The sequence below is a fragment of the Harpia harpyja genome, chromosome 10 (assembly GCF_026419915.1).
Source record: "Harpia harpyja isolate bHarHar1 chromosome 10, bHarHar1 primary haplotype, whole genome shotgun sequence".
NCBI lineage: Eukaryota > Metazoa > Chordata > Aves > Accipitriformes > Accipitridae > Harpia > Harpia harpyja.
Genome location: NC_068949.1, coordinates 15,858,368 through 15,871,766, shown reverse-complemented (window position 1 = coordinate 15,871,766; position 13,399 = coordinate 15,858,368). Strand labels below are relative to the sequence as shown.

The following is a 13,399-nucleotide window of genomic DNA, read 5'->3' as shown; positions in this document are numbered from 1 at the left end:
GAGAAGCAGTCATTGGGAGGAGCAGGATCTTCACAGATCTTAAAGCTGCTTCTTGCATCTTAAAGGTGGATACCATTTGTTGTCCTCGTCTAGTCTGGGACTGACAGAGCAAAAGTTTGAAGGATGTAAAGAAGAGACAAGAGTGGTTTAAGGTGACACACAGAGTAGACACAGGCACGGTGGGAACAAAACAGGAAAAGAAATTTCAAACTGAACATTAGGAGACTACTCAAGCTGTCAGTTTTATTGGACAGCTTAGTATTCTCTAAGAGAGGAAGTGGAAACTCCATTCCCTCAGCCATTTAGAAGTAGACGTGACTTTATTGTAGAGACTACCCTGTACTTTTAGAGTTGGAAGACATGCTAGAATTTAATAGCTCTGTTTTAATTCTAACTGAACAACTGTCTATTACAACTAACAAGAACATCAACTATTGCTAGAGCTAACATAAGCTTAGACACAAACCCTTGAATTACTTTCTCTCTTCTCTTTCTCATCTATTTTTTTGTCTCTCTCTAAGCCAGAGTGAAGCAGCATGAAGTACGGGTGCAACATCAAAAAAAAAACAAAAAACCCAGATCATTTACCATTCCTCAAAAAAAAAAAAAGGTTATGACAACCATTTATAAAGAGCAGTTTCACTTACTGAACACAGCTTTTACAGAAATAGACAGGCACACTTTCATGTACAGTCCCCGTCCCTCGTCACACCTGTATCATGCATGGGTTTTGACAGAGAATTACAACAGACATGGTCTCCCCAGAAGGCTGTGCCTGGTGGCTATTCCCACTAACGCCAAAAGCCCCGTTGGCTGAAGCGGCTAAGGCTTTTCCAGCCAGTACTGCCAACCAGACCTGCCCCGCCGGAACCTGAAGCAGGACCAGGGGCACCAAGCCCTGTCCCCCCTCACCCCCCCGCCGGGTGCCACCGCATGGCATCACCAACCATGGAATTTGCCAGCCCCTGCCAGGACTCCCTCTTTCCTCTGCTCTCCAAAGCTCTGTGTGTGCCTTTGTGTGCCGCTGCCTGCACCAGTGTGTCTGTCCGCCTTGGGAAAAAAGATTTTAGTGCCCAACAGAAACGGCAGGAAGCTCAACTACCACTGACATACAGGAAGATGTTAATGCCTAAGACAAAATACCCAATGTTTTCTCAATAATTCCACTCATGGCAATAATTTATTGGTTTCTGTTTGACAGTCTGACCATTTTGTGCACAAAGATGCTTTTGAAATTAAGTTGTTGAAAATGGACTTTACCTTCTATCTCCTCCCTTTTCCTTCACCACTGTTCTAAAGATTATAACATACTTGTCAAACTAGGTGAGCCTCTCCTATTTGGCAGGATCAGATTAGCAGGTCTTTTAATCAGAAATTAAAATTAGAAAAGAAGCACATAATTAGTTTAGCACTGAGTGCTAAAAAGTATTGCCATACCCTTAAGAGGACAAGCTCTCTATTGCAGACATCAAATACTTAGGCTATTAAGAAAATTAGTATCTTGCAGACATGAGGAACTCTAACTCTCTGACTCATTGCGTTTGGACTCCTCATAGCAAAAAGTATTTCTCCTGTGGAAGAAAGACTCCTAAGGATGTGGGATTAACTTAAGTCCATTCCTGGCAGGAGAGTGCATCACAGCAGTTGTTGCTTCTCTCTCTCTCTCTCTCTCTGTAAAATCACCCTGATACAGCATCAAAACCAACTGTCATTCCAAAGTGCGAGGACTATGAATTCAGTAGGTAGCAGGACAAGCAAGCACAGATGGTACACAAGTCGTTTCTTCTGTTTAACTACTCAGGTATGTATTTTGATATTTAGAGAGAAACCTTTCCCATTTTTCCAAAATTCCCAATGTAAGTAGGTCTTTCTTTTTAAACTAAAGCGAGTGTTAGAAGTGTGACCAACTGGTCATACTAAACCCCACTTTCCCCTCACGTTCAACTTGAACTGATACCATCAGCAGACGTGTAGGTTCCTATGCTTATATGCGTGTTATATATTTTCTGTTCTTTCTGAAATCGTGAAGGTCCTAAATGTAATTTCCCTTCCTGGGTCCTGGGCTTTTTTTTGACTCGAGAATAAATTCCTCTCTATGGCAAAACAATCATCATGAGCTGCGTTTTCCTTCATCTACAGCCTCTAGAACAAAAAACAAGTGGTAAGAAGCCCTGGTGCAGTCATCTCTGTTCTTTATACAGACCTACAATCTTCTCCATCTCCTTGACATTAACAGAGGCTTCCCAAAAGCGCATGTTCTGCACTGGAGGACAAATGAAGCACATCACCTCCTCCGCATTCCTCCTCTCAAACCAAGTAAGTGTCACATCTTCTGGGCTTTGGGATAAAAGTACAAAATTTTAAAAGTCATCTCATCTCACCCTGAACTGTCTTCCCAAATACAATTATGAATTTCTAAGCCAAACACCAGGGATACTTTTTTTTTTTTTTTACTTTAATATACTGTGGGTCCATCAACTTTGACCACATTTGAAGGTACATTTTCTCCCCATTAGTTCTGTCTAGTCAAAGAAGCTCGCGTAGCGATGACGCATCTCTTGCAGATAAGGGTATCCGCTGATTTGATTTAATAAGAGGGCTAAATTTATTATGCAACATTTTACAAGTATAATTCTGCTTTCCCTTGATGGTAATAAATTCAACATCAGCTCCCCTGAGACAAGAGAACCAGTCCCTTTATTATCCAGGCATGACCCCCAGAGCCAGATTCCATTTTAGAGACGGGAAATGACCATATCTCTGATTAAAAGGGAAACTTTAATCAAATAAAGTGCCTCATCAAGCAAGAGCCAAGATTCCAATACTCCTGACTGCAGCACAGCAACGATCCAAAGTCGTATCTGCCCCCAACCCATTACCGCTTACTGCAAACGTGATATCCATCCCAAACAGGAGGTGCATCCTTCAGCAGTTCCTTTATCATTCGGGGAGCTGCTCCTCCTACGCCCACAGTCCCTCGCAGAAACCTGTTCTCAAGCTGCTACCCCAGGGTCTGTTTGAGGAACCAGAGGAGGATGGGCTTTGCAGGGTCTGTTGGGTTTTTCTTCCCCAACTAAATCAGTCTTGCAAGTGACAAGTAGCCTGAACCATGCAGCCAAGTGCGGCAGCCATGGCCTTCAGCTTAGTACCGTTCCAACAAGACTTTTCTATTCTCTCAGGTACTTTCCTTCTACACTCTGAAATGATCTTTTGAAGCATTTAGGATACTAGCTTATGTAGAGTCCCAGGTCAAGAGCTTTGTCCCTATTGTCAGTGGTGTATTTCTGCAGTTTTACAGCGGGGGTAGCAAACGAATAACAAATAATGATAAAAATGACAATACGGCTGTCTAGGGTTATTGTTATTTTAAGTGTGCTTTAAGACTCCACTTCTGTGTAAGCACAATTGGATCTGTATGCCACTCCATGCAGGGATCCATCTTAAAGCCTTTCTGTCCATCTAGACAGTTTTCTTGCAACAGAGCGAGATACAGCAACTGACAGATAAATCATCTCCCTTTCAGCCACGGAAGCCCAGCGACGCAAGCAAATGAAGGCGCCCAAACTCCACATCTCCTCAGGAACCGCTCAGCTGAGAGATCCAGTCATTTCATACAGCCTTCTGCAGAGATCCTTCTTGGATCAGGCCACGTGTCGTTTCTGCTACAAGAGTAATGAATGGTATTTACCCTGTGCTTTATGCTAGTGAAGAAGCCTCTTCCTAATACCAAAGCCTCTGCACGGAGAGAGAGACCCCTTGCTCCGCAGGGCTTCCCGCTGCAGCACTGGCCCGGCAAAATGCGGGAAGTACATAATACCACCGCACTTCTAAGATTATTTCCCTGGCGTTTGTCTGAGCGGTAGGCACACAGGCAGCAGGAAGACGGTTACTGTGTTGCTCTCTGCTTTCCAGTGCAGCTTCAGCGGTGTCCTAGGTGGGAGCGCTGTCCCCGGCGGGGCACCCACCCCCTGAGGAGGGGCAGGGCTCACCCCGGCCCCGTCTAGCCCCGTACCCGGTTAGCCCGGGTCTCCGCGGGCGCCCCCGCGCCCTGCCCTGGCCCGGCCACGCCGTCGGGGGGCGTCCCGGGCGGGGGAGCTGCGCCGGGTGTCGGCGGCCAGCCGCGGCGAGCAGCTCTCGGGTTAGACGGCGGCAGCCGGTGTGTGCGGGCTGCGCCGCGGAGGCACAGGGCGGCCAGGGAGGGGGCGGCGGTTCCTTGCGTCCCCGGCGCGGGGGCGGAGGGGGGCTTCGCGGCTCGCACCGCACAGGGGCCGAGCCGGTAATCGCCGACCCCCGCGGGCGAGCCGGGGTCCGGACCGCCCCTCCAGGGCAACTGCGGCGCGGGGCCGCGAGGAGACGGGACCGCTGCCCGCAGCGCCGGCGGGCGCACGTCGGACCCGGCCCGCTGCCCCTGCGCCGCCCAGGCCCAGAGAGAAACGACGGAGCGAGGGCTCCGGGAGGCTGCCGGGGGCGCGGGGGCCGCGGGCAGCCGCGCCGTCGGGGCGGTGAGAGCTGCCGGCGGACCCCCGCCTCGGGGGTGGCGCCGTCTCCCCGCCGCCCCCCCCCCCCGGCAGGCACATCCCCGGGGCGGGCAGGGACCGGCGGCGCCCCCCCCCCCGCGCCGCAGCCCCCTTCCCGCGGCCGGGCAGGGCTGCCGCCACCGGCGCGGTACGGCGGGGCGGGGCGCGGAGGGCGGGCGGCGGGGCCGAGCCGGCGGCGGGGGGGGGGGGGGGGGGGCGCGGGGCCGGCGCGGTGGCGGGGGCGGGTGGGGTTTCTGTGCGCGGCGCTTATTAGTGTGGTGATGGAGGGCCGGCCCCTCGGAGCCGCCTCGCAGCGGCGGCGCGGGCTGGCGGCGGCCGCCGGGAGGTGAGCGGCGGCGGCAGCTCGGGCGGCGGAGGCGGCGGCGGCGGCGGCGGCGGCGGCGGGGCCGCCCCTGCCGTGCCCCATGCGGGCGGCGGCGGGGCGGCGGCGGCGCTGAGGGCCATGACGGAGGCGGGGGGCGCGGGCCGGGCGCGGGCCGCCGTGGCGCGGCTCTCGGAGGCGGTGGGCGAGCGGCGGCGGCGGCTGGGCACCGCCATGGGGGAGGCGCGGCGGCAGCGGCGGCTGCTGCTGGTGGTGGTGTGCGTGGCGCTGCTGCTGGACAACATGCTCTACATGGTCATCGTGCCCATCATCCCCGACTACATCGCGGCCATGCGCGGCGGGGGGGACGCCGCCGGCCCGTTCGCGCCCGCGGGGGGCAACGAGAGCGGCGGCGGCGGCGGCAACCGGAGCCTCCTGCGGCCGCGGTACCCGCCGGCCGCGGGGGGCAACGAGGACGTGCAGATCGGGGTGCTGTTCGCCTCCAAGGCCATGCTGCAGCTGCTGGTGAACCCGCTCAGCGGCACCCTCATCGACCGCGTGGGCTACGAGGCGCCGCTGCTGGCCGGGCTGGCCGTCATGTTCCTCTCCACCGCCACCTTCGCCTTCGCGGAGAACTACGCGACGCTGTTCGCGGCGCGCAGCCTGCAGGGGCTGGGCTCGGCCTTCGCCGACACCGCCGGCATCGCCCTCATCGCCGACCGCTACGCCGAGGAGCCGGCGCGGAGCCGCGCCCTGGGCACGGCGCTGGCCTGCATCTCCTTCGGCAGCCTGGCCGCCCCCCCCTTCGGCGGCATCCTCTACGAGTTCGCCGGCAAGCGGGTGCCCTTCCTGGTGCTGGCCTGCGTCTGCCTGCTCGACGGGCTGCTGCTGCTGGCCCTGGCGCCGCCCTGCGCCGCCGGGGCGCGGGCCAACATGCCCGTCGGCACCCCCATCCACCGCCTCATGGTCGACCCCTACATCGCCGTGGTGGCGGGGGCCCTGGCCACCTGCAACATCCCCCTGGCCTTCCTGGAGCCCACCATCGCCAACTGGATGAAGGAGTCCATGGGGGCCAGCGAGTGGGAGGTGGGCCTCACCTGGCTGCCCGCCTTCTTCCCCCACGTGCTGGGCGTCTACGTCACTGTCCGGCTGGCCGCCGCGTACCCCCACCTCCAGTGGTTTTACGGGGCCCTGGGCATGGCCGTCATCGGCGCCAGCTCCTGCCTGGTGCCAGCCTGCAGGAATTTTGGGCAGGTCATCGTTCCCCTCTGCGGCATCTGCTTCGGCATCGCCCTGGTGGACACGGCCCTGCTGCCCACCCTGGCCTTCCTGGTGGACGTGCGCCACGTCTCTGTCTACGGCAGCGTCTACGCCATCGCAGACATCTCCTACTCTGTGGCGTACGCCCTGGGGCCCATCGTGGCCGGCCAGATTGTGCACACTATGGGCTTTGCACAGCTCAACCTGGGCATGGGGCTCGCCAACGTGCTTTACGCCCCTGTCCTCCTCTTCCTCAAAAACGTCTGCCAAATGAAACCCTCTCACTCAGAGAGGAACATCCTCCTTGAAGAAGGACCTAAGGGACTCTACGACACCATCAAAATGGAGGAGCGCAAAGGCATGGGCAAAACCCTCCGGCCAGCGGGCGAGATGGAGGAGAACGGCATGGACTCTTACCGCAGAGACCTGACAGGGGTGCCCGAGGAGGACTCGTCAGACTACGAGTACAGTTAGGTTCCCCCACACGGCCCAGCCCCGGGAGCAAGGAGGGGCCTGTGGGAGAGAGGGAAAGGCGGGGATGAAAGCGTTACTGCATTATGTTTCTGTACTGATGTGCAATATATACAGTTTAACCTTTGTCATGATGTAATGGCTTTCTTCTTCTAGACTTATTTTTAATTGGTATTTCCTTCAGCATTCTGGCTAGGTGGAGGGGGTGGGGAGAGGGGGACAATCCTGCAGAAAATTATCCGAATAATCATTGGCATAAATCTGGGGGGGATCCTTCCAAGAAAACCAACAACAACAAAACAAAAAACCCAGCAGCCTCGTAGCTGGGGTATAACTGTGCAAAGTTTTCTCAAGCTGAAACTGTGTGTGACATACTGTATAACTCTGTAAAAAATATAAGAAAAGCAAAAAAGTCTGTGTAAAATTTTGAATGGCATATTCAGGGACTTAGTAAATCTTGTGTACATATACTTAAATATATGAAACCAACTGAAAATCTAAGAAGAGCAACAACTATCACAACATCTTATTCTTCCTTGGGAATAAACTGAAGTATTGTACTTTTTCTGTTGTGCTGCTCTCTGGTAAGTGCAATATGCTGTATTACGTTGAAGTCCAAACTACAAGAATAATACGATCTGAATAAATGGAATTGAAGGGGATCGATTGTCTTTGTTTCATTGTTGAGGGCTGCTTGAGGGAGGGAGCTGGTTGTGCTCAGTGTAACCCCTACGGTAACAATTCCTCATAACACAAACGTCATGGGTTACCAAAATCGCCCAGGAGAAAACCCTGGTAAAAATTGTTCTCATTCATTCCTCAAAACATACATTAACGGGTCCAAGCAATCAACGTCGCATTGCAAACGTGCTATCGATTGCCTAAAAGCAGCTCCTCATGTTCTCACGCGGATTTAATTTTAATTCTCATAATCATGAATTTCAATTTTCGAATATTCGAATAAAATTACATTACCAGCAGTTAAGAGACACAACACTGGAAAACACCTTTCTTGGTGCTGAAAGCTGCCCCAACTGCAACGTGCCCGGCTCAGTGTGGCCGACAGGGATTAAACAGAACAAAAGATAGGTGAAGCGCTTCATTCAAACCTTTGCACAAAGTGGAAAACTTCAATCCAACCAGAATGGAACCAGAATGCGTATTTTGCCCTGTAAATTTATCCTGATATAAAAGAAAATCGTTTATTTAAATTCCTAGCTCATTAGGAAACAAAATAAGTTACTTATCGTCTCAAGAGGGGAAAAAAACTTATGTAAACGGCCACAGCAACTACGAAAGGGCTTCCGCCCGTCCGTGGGGAGCTGGGCGCCGCGAAGGAGACGCGGAGAAACCGCTCGTGGGTTCCGCTGAGCTGCGCGGGACGCGCGGCCCCGCCGCGCCGCAGCTCCTGTCGGGTCGGCTGGGTCGCTGCTCAGGCGGCGCAAAACTCGCGAAAACACGGCGACGGTGCTTTGGCACGGCGGGTTTGGCGAAGGAGCAGCGGCCGCCGCGGTAGGGGCTGAGCCCCGCTTCCCTAAACCGCAGCCGCTCTCTTTGCGCTAAAGCGGCAACAGCGGCGTCGGCCCGGGCCGCCCCCGCTCCCGCCCGGGCACAGGTCCGCCGCTGCTGCCGGCCCCAGGGCAGCTCCCGCGGAGCCCGGGCGCCTCCCGAGACCACCGCGGCCCCTCCCGGCCGCGGTGCCGGCAGCCCACCGGCGGCGCCGCCCGCCCTGTTCGGCCACGGAGCCTTCAGGAGCCGCAGATGCCCCGCGGCGACACTGCCCGCCACCGGCGACAACCCCCCGCGGCAGCGCGGGTCACCGAGAGCTGTAACCCTCAGGGGCTCCCCTTGCCGCCGCCGGGGAGCTTCTGGGCTGACCCCGACGGCGGTAAGGGCGCGGGCGAGCCCGCCCTCCCGGGACGCAGCCGGCACGGGGCGAGCCGGCGCCGGTGGCGGTGCCGCTGCCGCCGCCGCCGCCGCCGCCAGGCACGGCCCGCAGAAGGGGCAGGCCGACAGCGGCGCGGCCCGGGCGCGGAGGGCGGCAGCGCCTGTTGCGCGCAGCGGGAGGGGCGGGCAGGGCCGGGCCGGGCCGGGCCGGGCGGCGCCGGGGGCGCGGGGCGGGGAGGAGCCAGGCGGTGGCGGGGACGAGCCGCGCTCCGCACGCCCCCGCCCAGAGGGGACCTGGCCGCGGAGGAGGCGGCGGTACCTGGGACAGAGCCGCCGCGACGCGCGGAGCCCGCCCGGGAGCCGCTCCGGAGCGCCCCGACGAGCAGGTACGGGCGGGCGGGCTGCGCGCCCCCCCCGCTTCCCGCGGCCCCGACGGCGCGGCCGCAAGTGCCGGGGAGGGAAAGCCGCGGGCCTGGGAGCGGGGGCGGCGGGTCCCGCGGCGCGGAGCGGAGCGGAGCCGAGCCGAGAGGGCTCCCCTCGCCGAACTCCGCGGCGCCGGCGGCACCCGCGGGGCCGCCCCGTTGCCGCCGCCCGCGGGTCCCGCCGCGGCGGGCGGTCCGGGAGGGAAGGGCCCCCGCCCTGGGGGCTGAGGCGCGGGGAGGTCCCGGGGCGCGCCGGCACCGGCGGAGCGTGAGCGCTCCCCGACGGGCCCCGCCGCTGCTGCGGCCCGCAGGGAGCTCGCGGCAGGCGACAGGGCGGCTCCTGGCTCCTCTCGTAACGTCAACGGCCGCAGCAGTGCGCACCTCACGCGTGTACTCCCGATAACGCCTGCGTTCCTCTTGACTTTAAGCAGAGATGCCCGAGAACTTTAAGGTTATCTTCCGGATAACACTGAGAGTGAGGATGAATAGATGGGGGCTGAGTGTAATGCCCCAACAACGTTATATGTTGCAAGCTGCCTCCCGAGCCCACAGTGTATGGAGAACTCAAGTATAAGCGCAGGGGCTTATTTCAGTCCTCCTCTGCTATCTGCTAACGGAGAGATCGGTGCCTTTTGTTGTGGATTTGAGCTGCTGCTTTGAGCTGTGGGGAAGGCCACCAGGCTCCCCAGCTTGCCGTGACTCGCAGCCACCCTGCTAAGCTCCTCACCCCGGCCCTCCAGCTAAGCCAGCTGTAAATAAAAATGGCTAGGATTATTTTTTTTTTTTTGCCTAATAACTTTGACAGTGCACCTTACAGCCATTCCGGTAAGCAACTTTGAAGTCATCTTGAATTTCTGCAGGATTTTCTCTTGTGTCAGTTTCCTTGTCCTTTCTTAGGCAAATACAGGATTGGGTGTGATGCTAAGCTGGCAGTGCTTGAACCAGAGACAAAGCCTCAGTTCATCCCCATGACAGAGAAAAGTACAGTTCAGGCTACCGCCCCGAACTCTTTATCACACTCATTTTACAGATAGGGGAGTCTGGTACTAGTAGCATTTCCCACAGGCACAGAGCCAGTATGGACTTGCAGTCAGTGTGACTCCATAGTGCAGTTTGACAAAAAACATAAGGAAAGAAATAACAGAAGTCCCAGTGAGAAGAATACCAGCAGGATTTTGCCTTTAGGGGCTCTGAAGACAAAATGGCTGCTCTGTATTTGAACACCGGTGGGGAGCTAAGGCCGGCCCATAAACAACTGGTAAAGCCACAGTCTTCCAAGAGTTACAGGATGCGTCCGTTTTTTGAAGTGCTTTGAACCTATGTTGCTAGGAATAGAGTGCACGGCTAAGTGGTGAGACCTGTGCAGCAGACAAGAGGGAGCGGAGCAGCGCAGCGGGTTAATGTGGCCTTTCCGTGAGGGAAATCGTCTCTCACCTGGGTTGAAATTGTGAGCAGATGACAGATCAACATGAGTTTGCTGTGCGGCTCATTCCAGGGCCTCAGGGACATCTCTCAACCTTATACAACCTCCTTCACAGCACATGGCCCTGCTGGCAGCCAGTGCAGGACAGGGAGAAGGCAGGATCAACGCAAGGTGTCAGTGACCACATACACATGGACAGAGCCACGCTGAAGCCGCAAGGCTGGACTAGCAAAGCCGATTCCTCAGGGGAGGAATAATGCACAGCCATCCCTGCCCATCGCTGAACAAAACTCTTCATCTCACTTTCAGACACTGTAGGTTTTTATCCAAATTGTTCTTAAAAGCTGGTGTAGAAATGAATAATGAAATAATGAAATAATTCAAGTGCCCTGAATGTATAGTCCCAAGGGTTTCAGAAAGGAAATATGATGTTCTTTTCTACTTAGTCAACACATGTTGTCTTTTATATTTTGCATACAGACAGTGCAAAGTAATTAAAAAAAAAAACAAAAAACCTATGATCTGTCAAGACCTGACTGAACACAAGAACTTACTCTGCTTTAGCTGTACCACCGTAATTGAAGGACAACTGCTTGGTGTGGGCACTATTGTATCAGAAGAAATATGTGTGTCATATAGCTTATTCTTGTACAGAAAAGGAATGAGAGGCATCTTTAGAAGTGAAAACCAGGATAAGCACAATACCAGAGAGACACAAGTGGAAGCATTTGCTCTGTCACAGATGACTTCTGTGACTTTTGGCAGGTTAAGCCATCTCCCTGGATAGGTATATGCTATTTGGAAAGGCTGCTGTACGAAGCAGCTCAAATGCAGTGTATGCCACCCCTCCCAGTCCTCCCACAGCCAGCCTGCCAGCCTAGGCAGGTTCACAGGGTCCCCCAGCCCAGAGCTATGCCCCAAAGCACTGGCACCCTGCAAGCTTCTAGCCTGCAGGGGAGAAAGGCACGACTCCATCAAGCTCCTTTCCACAGCTTCCACACCTTAAAAGCGGAGATGACAGCACCTCACTGTGTCCATGGAACCATGTAATGACAAATACATTTAAAGACTGTGGTGCTTTCATATAAAATGGTAAAGGGAGGACATGTAAGATCCTTAGATAGAAAACTGCAACCTTACTATTACATGTGTCTACGTAAGTACATTCAAAGAAAAGTCACCTCTTTCCTCCAGCTAACATATAACAGTAATACAAAGCGTGCACATCACAGCACAATGCATTGTGAAGTAAATTAGAGTGACAAAATAAACCATGCTGAGAAGGGACCATTTATGTGCATCAGATAGTTCTGGATAAAGAAATTTATAGCGAAATGAGACAAACAATGTCAGAGCAATCTCCACAGGGCTCAGTTCAGCTACTTTCGAATGTTGTGTTTCTATTTCTCTTCAGTTTTGCATTCTGAAGCTTCTGTGTATGCTTGCGCAGGGAATACTCCCCATGTACATTTTGGTTATAAATAATGGGTACTGACTGGACTTTAAATCTTTTCTATTTCCAGAACTGAGGCGTGAGGCTCTGTAAGTGCCCCCAAGTGGCTTCAATTTCTGTCCTCAACAAAAGATATCAAAAGAAATGCAGGAATGCCTGTCCTAGAAAAAAACATGCAGAAGAAGGAGAAAGATACATGCAGTAAAGATGAGACAGTAAGTGACTGCTTCTCGGAAAACAAAAAGAAAAAAAGGAAAAAAATAGGTTGAAGACAGATGACTTAACAACTTTTAATGCTGTAAATTAATGTAAATTAGTATAATTGTAAACCAAGCTCTGTTCCAGAGCTGATTTCTTCATTTTAGGCAACACTAGTTATTCTGCAGCAGTTTATAATCATGAACTTTGATCTAACATTAGCGCTTCTCATATCCAAATACACTGTTCATCACAACATCCTGTGAAGAATTCCAGTAAGTGAAATATTTTTACACAACAGCAGATGCACTACTACACAGAGATGGCATGTAATTATTTCTTAATAGTACAGAACTATCAAACTATCATATATGATTCATTTTCAAGCTGGTTTAAAAGATGCCGGATGTATATGCCTGTAAGCAGTCAACCCTTTGGATTTAAAAGCTTTTTTCCTAAGCAGAGTCATGAACTGTATAGTAACCTTACCCAGAAAGATAAGGCCAAAGCCAGGTATCAGAAAGAAATACTATTTGGCACATCTATTTCCACTGACCAAGAAATCAATGACGGAAGAGATATGCCCTGACTAAACATAGCTTGAAATTGTAGAATTACCATTCTTTTATTTCTGAGATCCAGGCTAAAACAGATTTGCATTTCCATTAATAACAGGTAATCCTATGACACTTTTTATCAGTATCTGAAGTCTTCAGTTTCTAGATAGGGAAACATAATGCAGCACTGACTTTTCTGTGGCTGTCAAAAGGCAGAACTTGTATTTGAGCTCGGAGGACACCCGCTCCCTGCCTTCTGTTCAGAGCACTTCCTCCACCCCCTCCCTCTCTGCATGCACTAGCAAAGAAGTTTGCGGCTAGCCTTGCTCTGAGCAGCAGGTGGGTCTAGGTGACTGCCAGACATCTCTTCCAGCTGAAATCACGCTATTATCCTGCGATCCTGTGAAAACGACTGTCTATTACATCAAGAGCTAGTAAAAAAAATCTGAACTTTACCTGCTTTAGGAGACAGGCAAAAATCAGAGACATAAACCCTCCAACAGTTTATGGTCTACACTAATCACTAATAGACAAGCACAGCTGAATTAGGTGACCCTTTCTCAACTGGGAGACGCGTCCACCTCCCTAAGGAACCATGCTTGGAGCATCACAGCCTCTTGCAATTTCCCAGTCTTTCATGGATTACCTCCTTGCTTGATTTTCCCACTGCTCCCATAATTTCTCTGGCTTTTATATGACTAATTACACTTCACTTGTTTAATTCTACATTAAAAAACAAAGGAAGCTTAACTGCATGGACAGCATGAGATTGTTTTCTTCCCAGATACTATTGGTTTCCTGCTCCAGAGAGGATAAGGATAAAGCAAGTATAAACAGAAATGTTTTATCAAGCCTTCTAGGAGGGTTCCAGACTGGCTGACAGCAGAGG

The 13,399-nt window shown here is 53.3% G+C and overlaps 2 protein-coding genes across 3 annotated transcripts in view; both read left to right on the top strand.

Annotated features, from left to right (window-relative positions):
- The first annotated feature begins 4,898 nt into the window (after positions 1–4,898).
- On the top strand, positions 4,899–7,226 carry SLC18A3 (solute carrier family 18 member A3). Its single transcript, XM_052799389.1, has one exon. It carries the CDS (start codon positions 4,981–4,983, stop codon positions 6,571–6,573), a length of 1,593 nt encoding a protein of 530 aa, XP_052655349.1. The 5' UTR covers positions 4,899–4,980; the 3' UTR covers positions 6,574–7,226.
- A 1,462-nt stretch (positions 7,227–8,688) lies between these two features.
- The window catches only part of CHAT (choline O-acetyltransferase), a 42,798-nt gene continuing 38,087 nt past the window's right edge, over positions 8,689–13,399 (top strand). Inside the window, exons 1-2 of one of the 2 annotated variants that reach the window (XM_052799775.1) lie at positions 8,689–8,843; positions 11,826–11,970. In XM_052799775.1, coding sequence (XP_052655735.1) covers positions 11,908–11,970 — 63 coding nt within the window. In that variant the 5' untranslated portion in view covers positions 8,689–8,843; positions 11,826–11,907. The remainder of the gene's footprint in view (positions 8,844–11,825; positions 11,971–13,399) is intronic. The other variant, XM_052799774.1, reaches the window with a different exon arrangement.

Coding starts and splice junctions, on each gene's coding strand:
- SLC18A3 (XM_052799389.1), top strand. CDS start 4,981: ATGACGGAGGCGGGGGGCGCGGGCCGGGCGCGGGCCGCCGTGGCGCGG.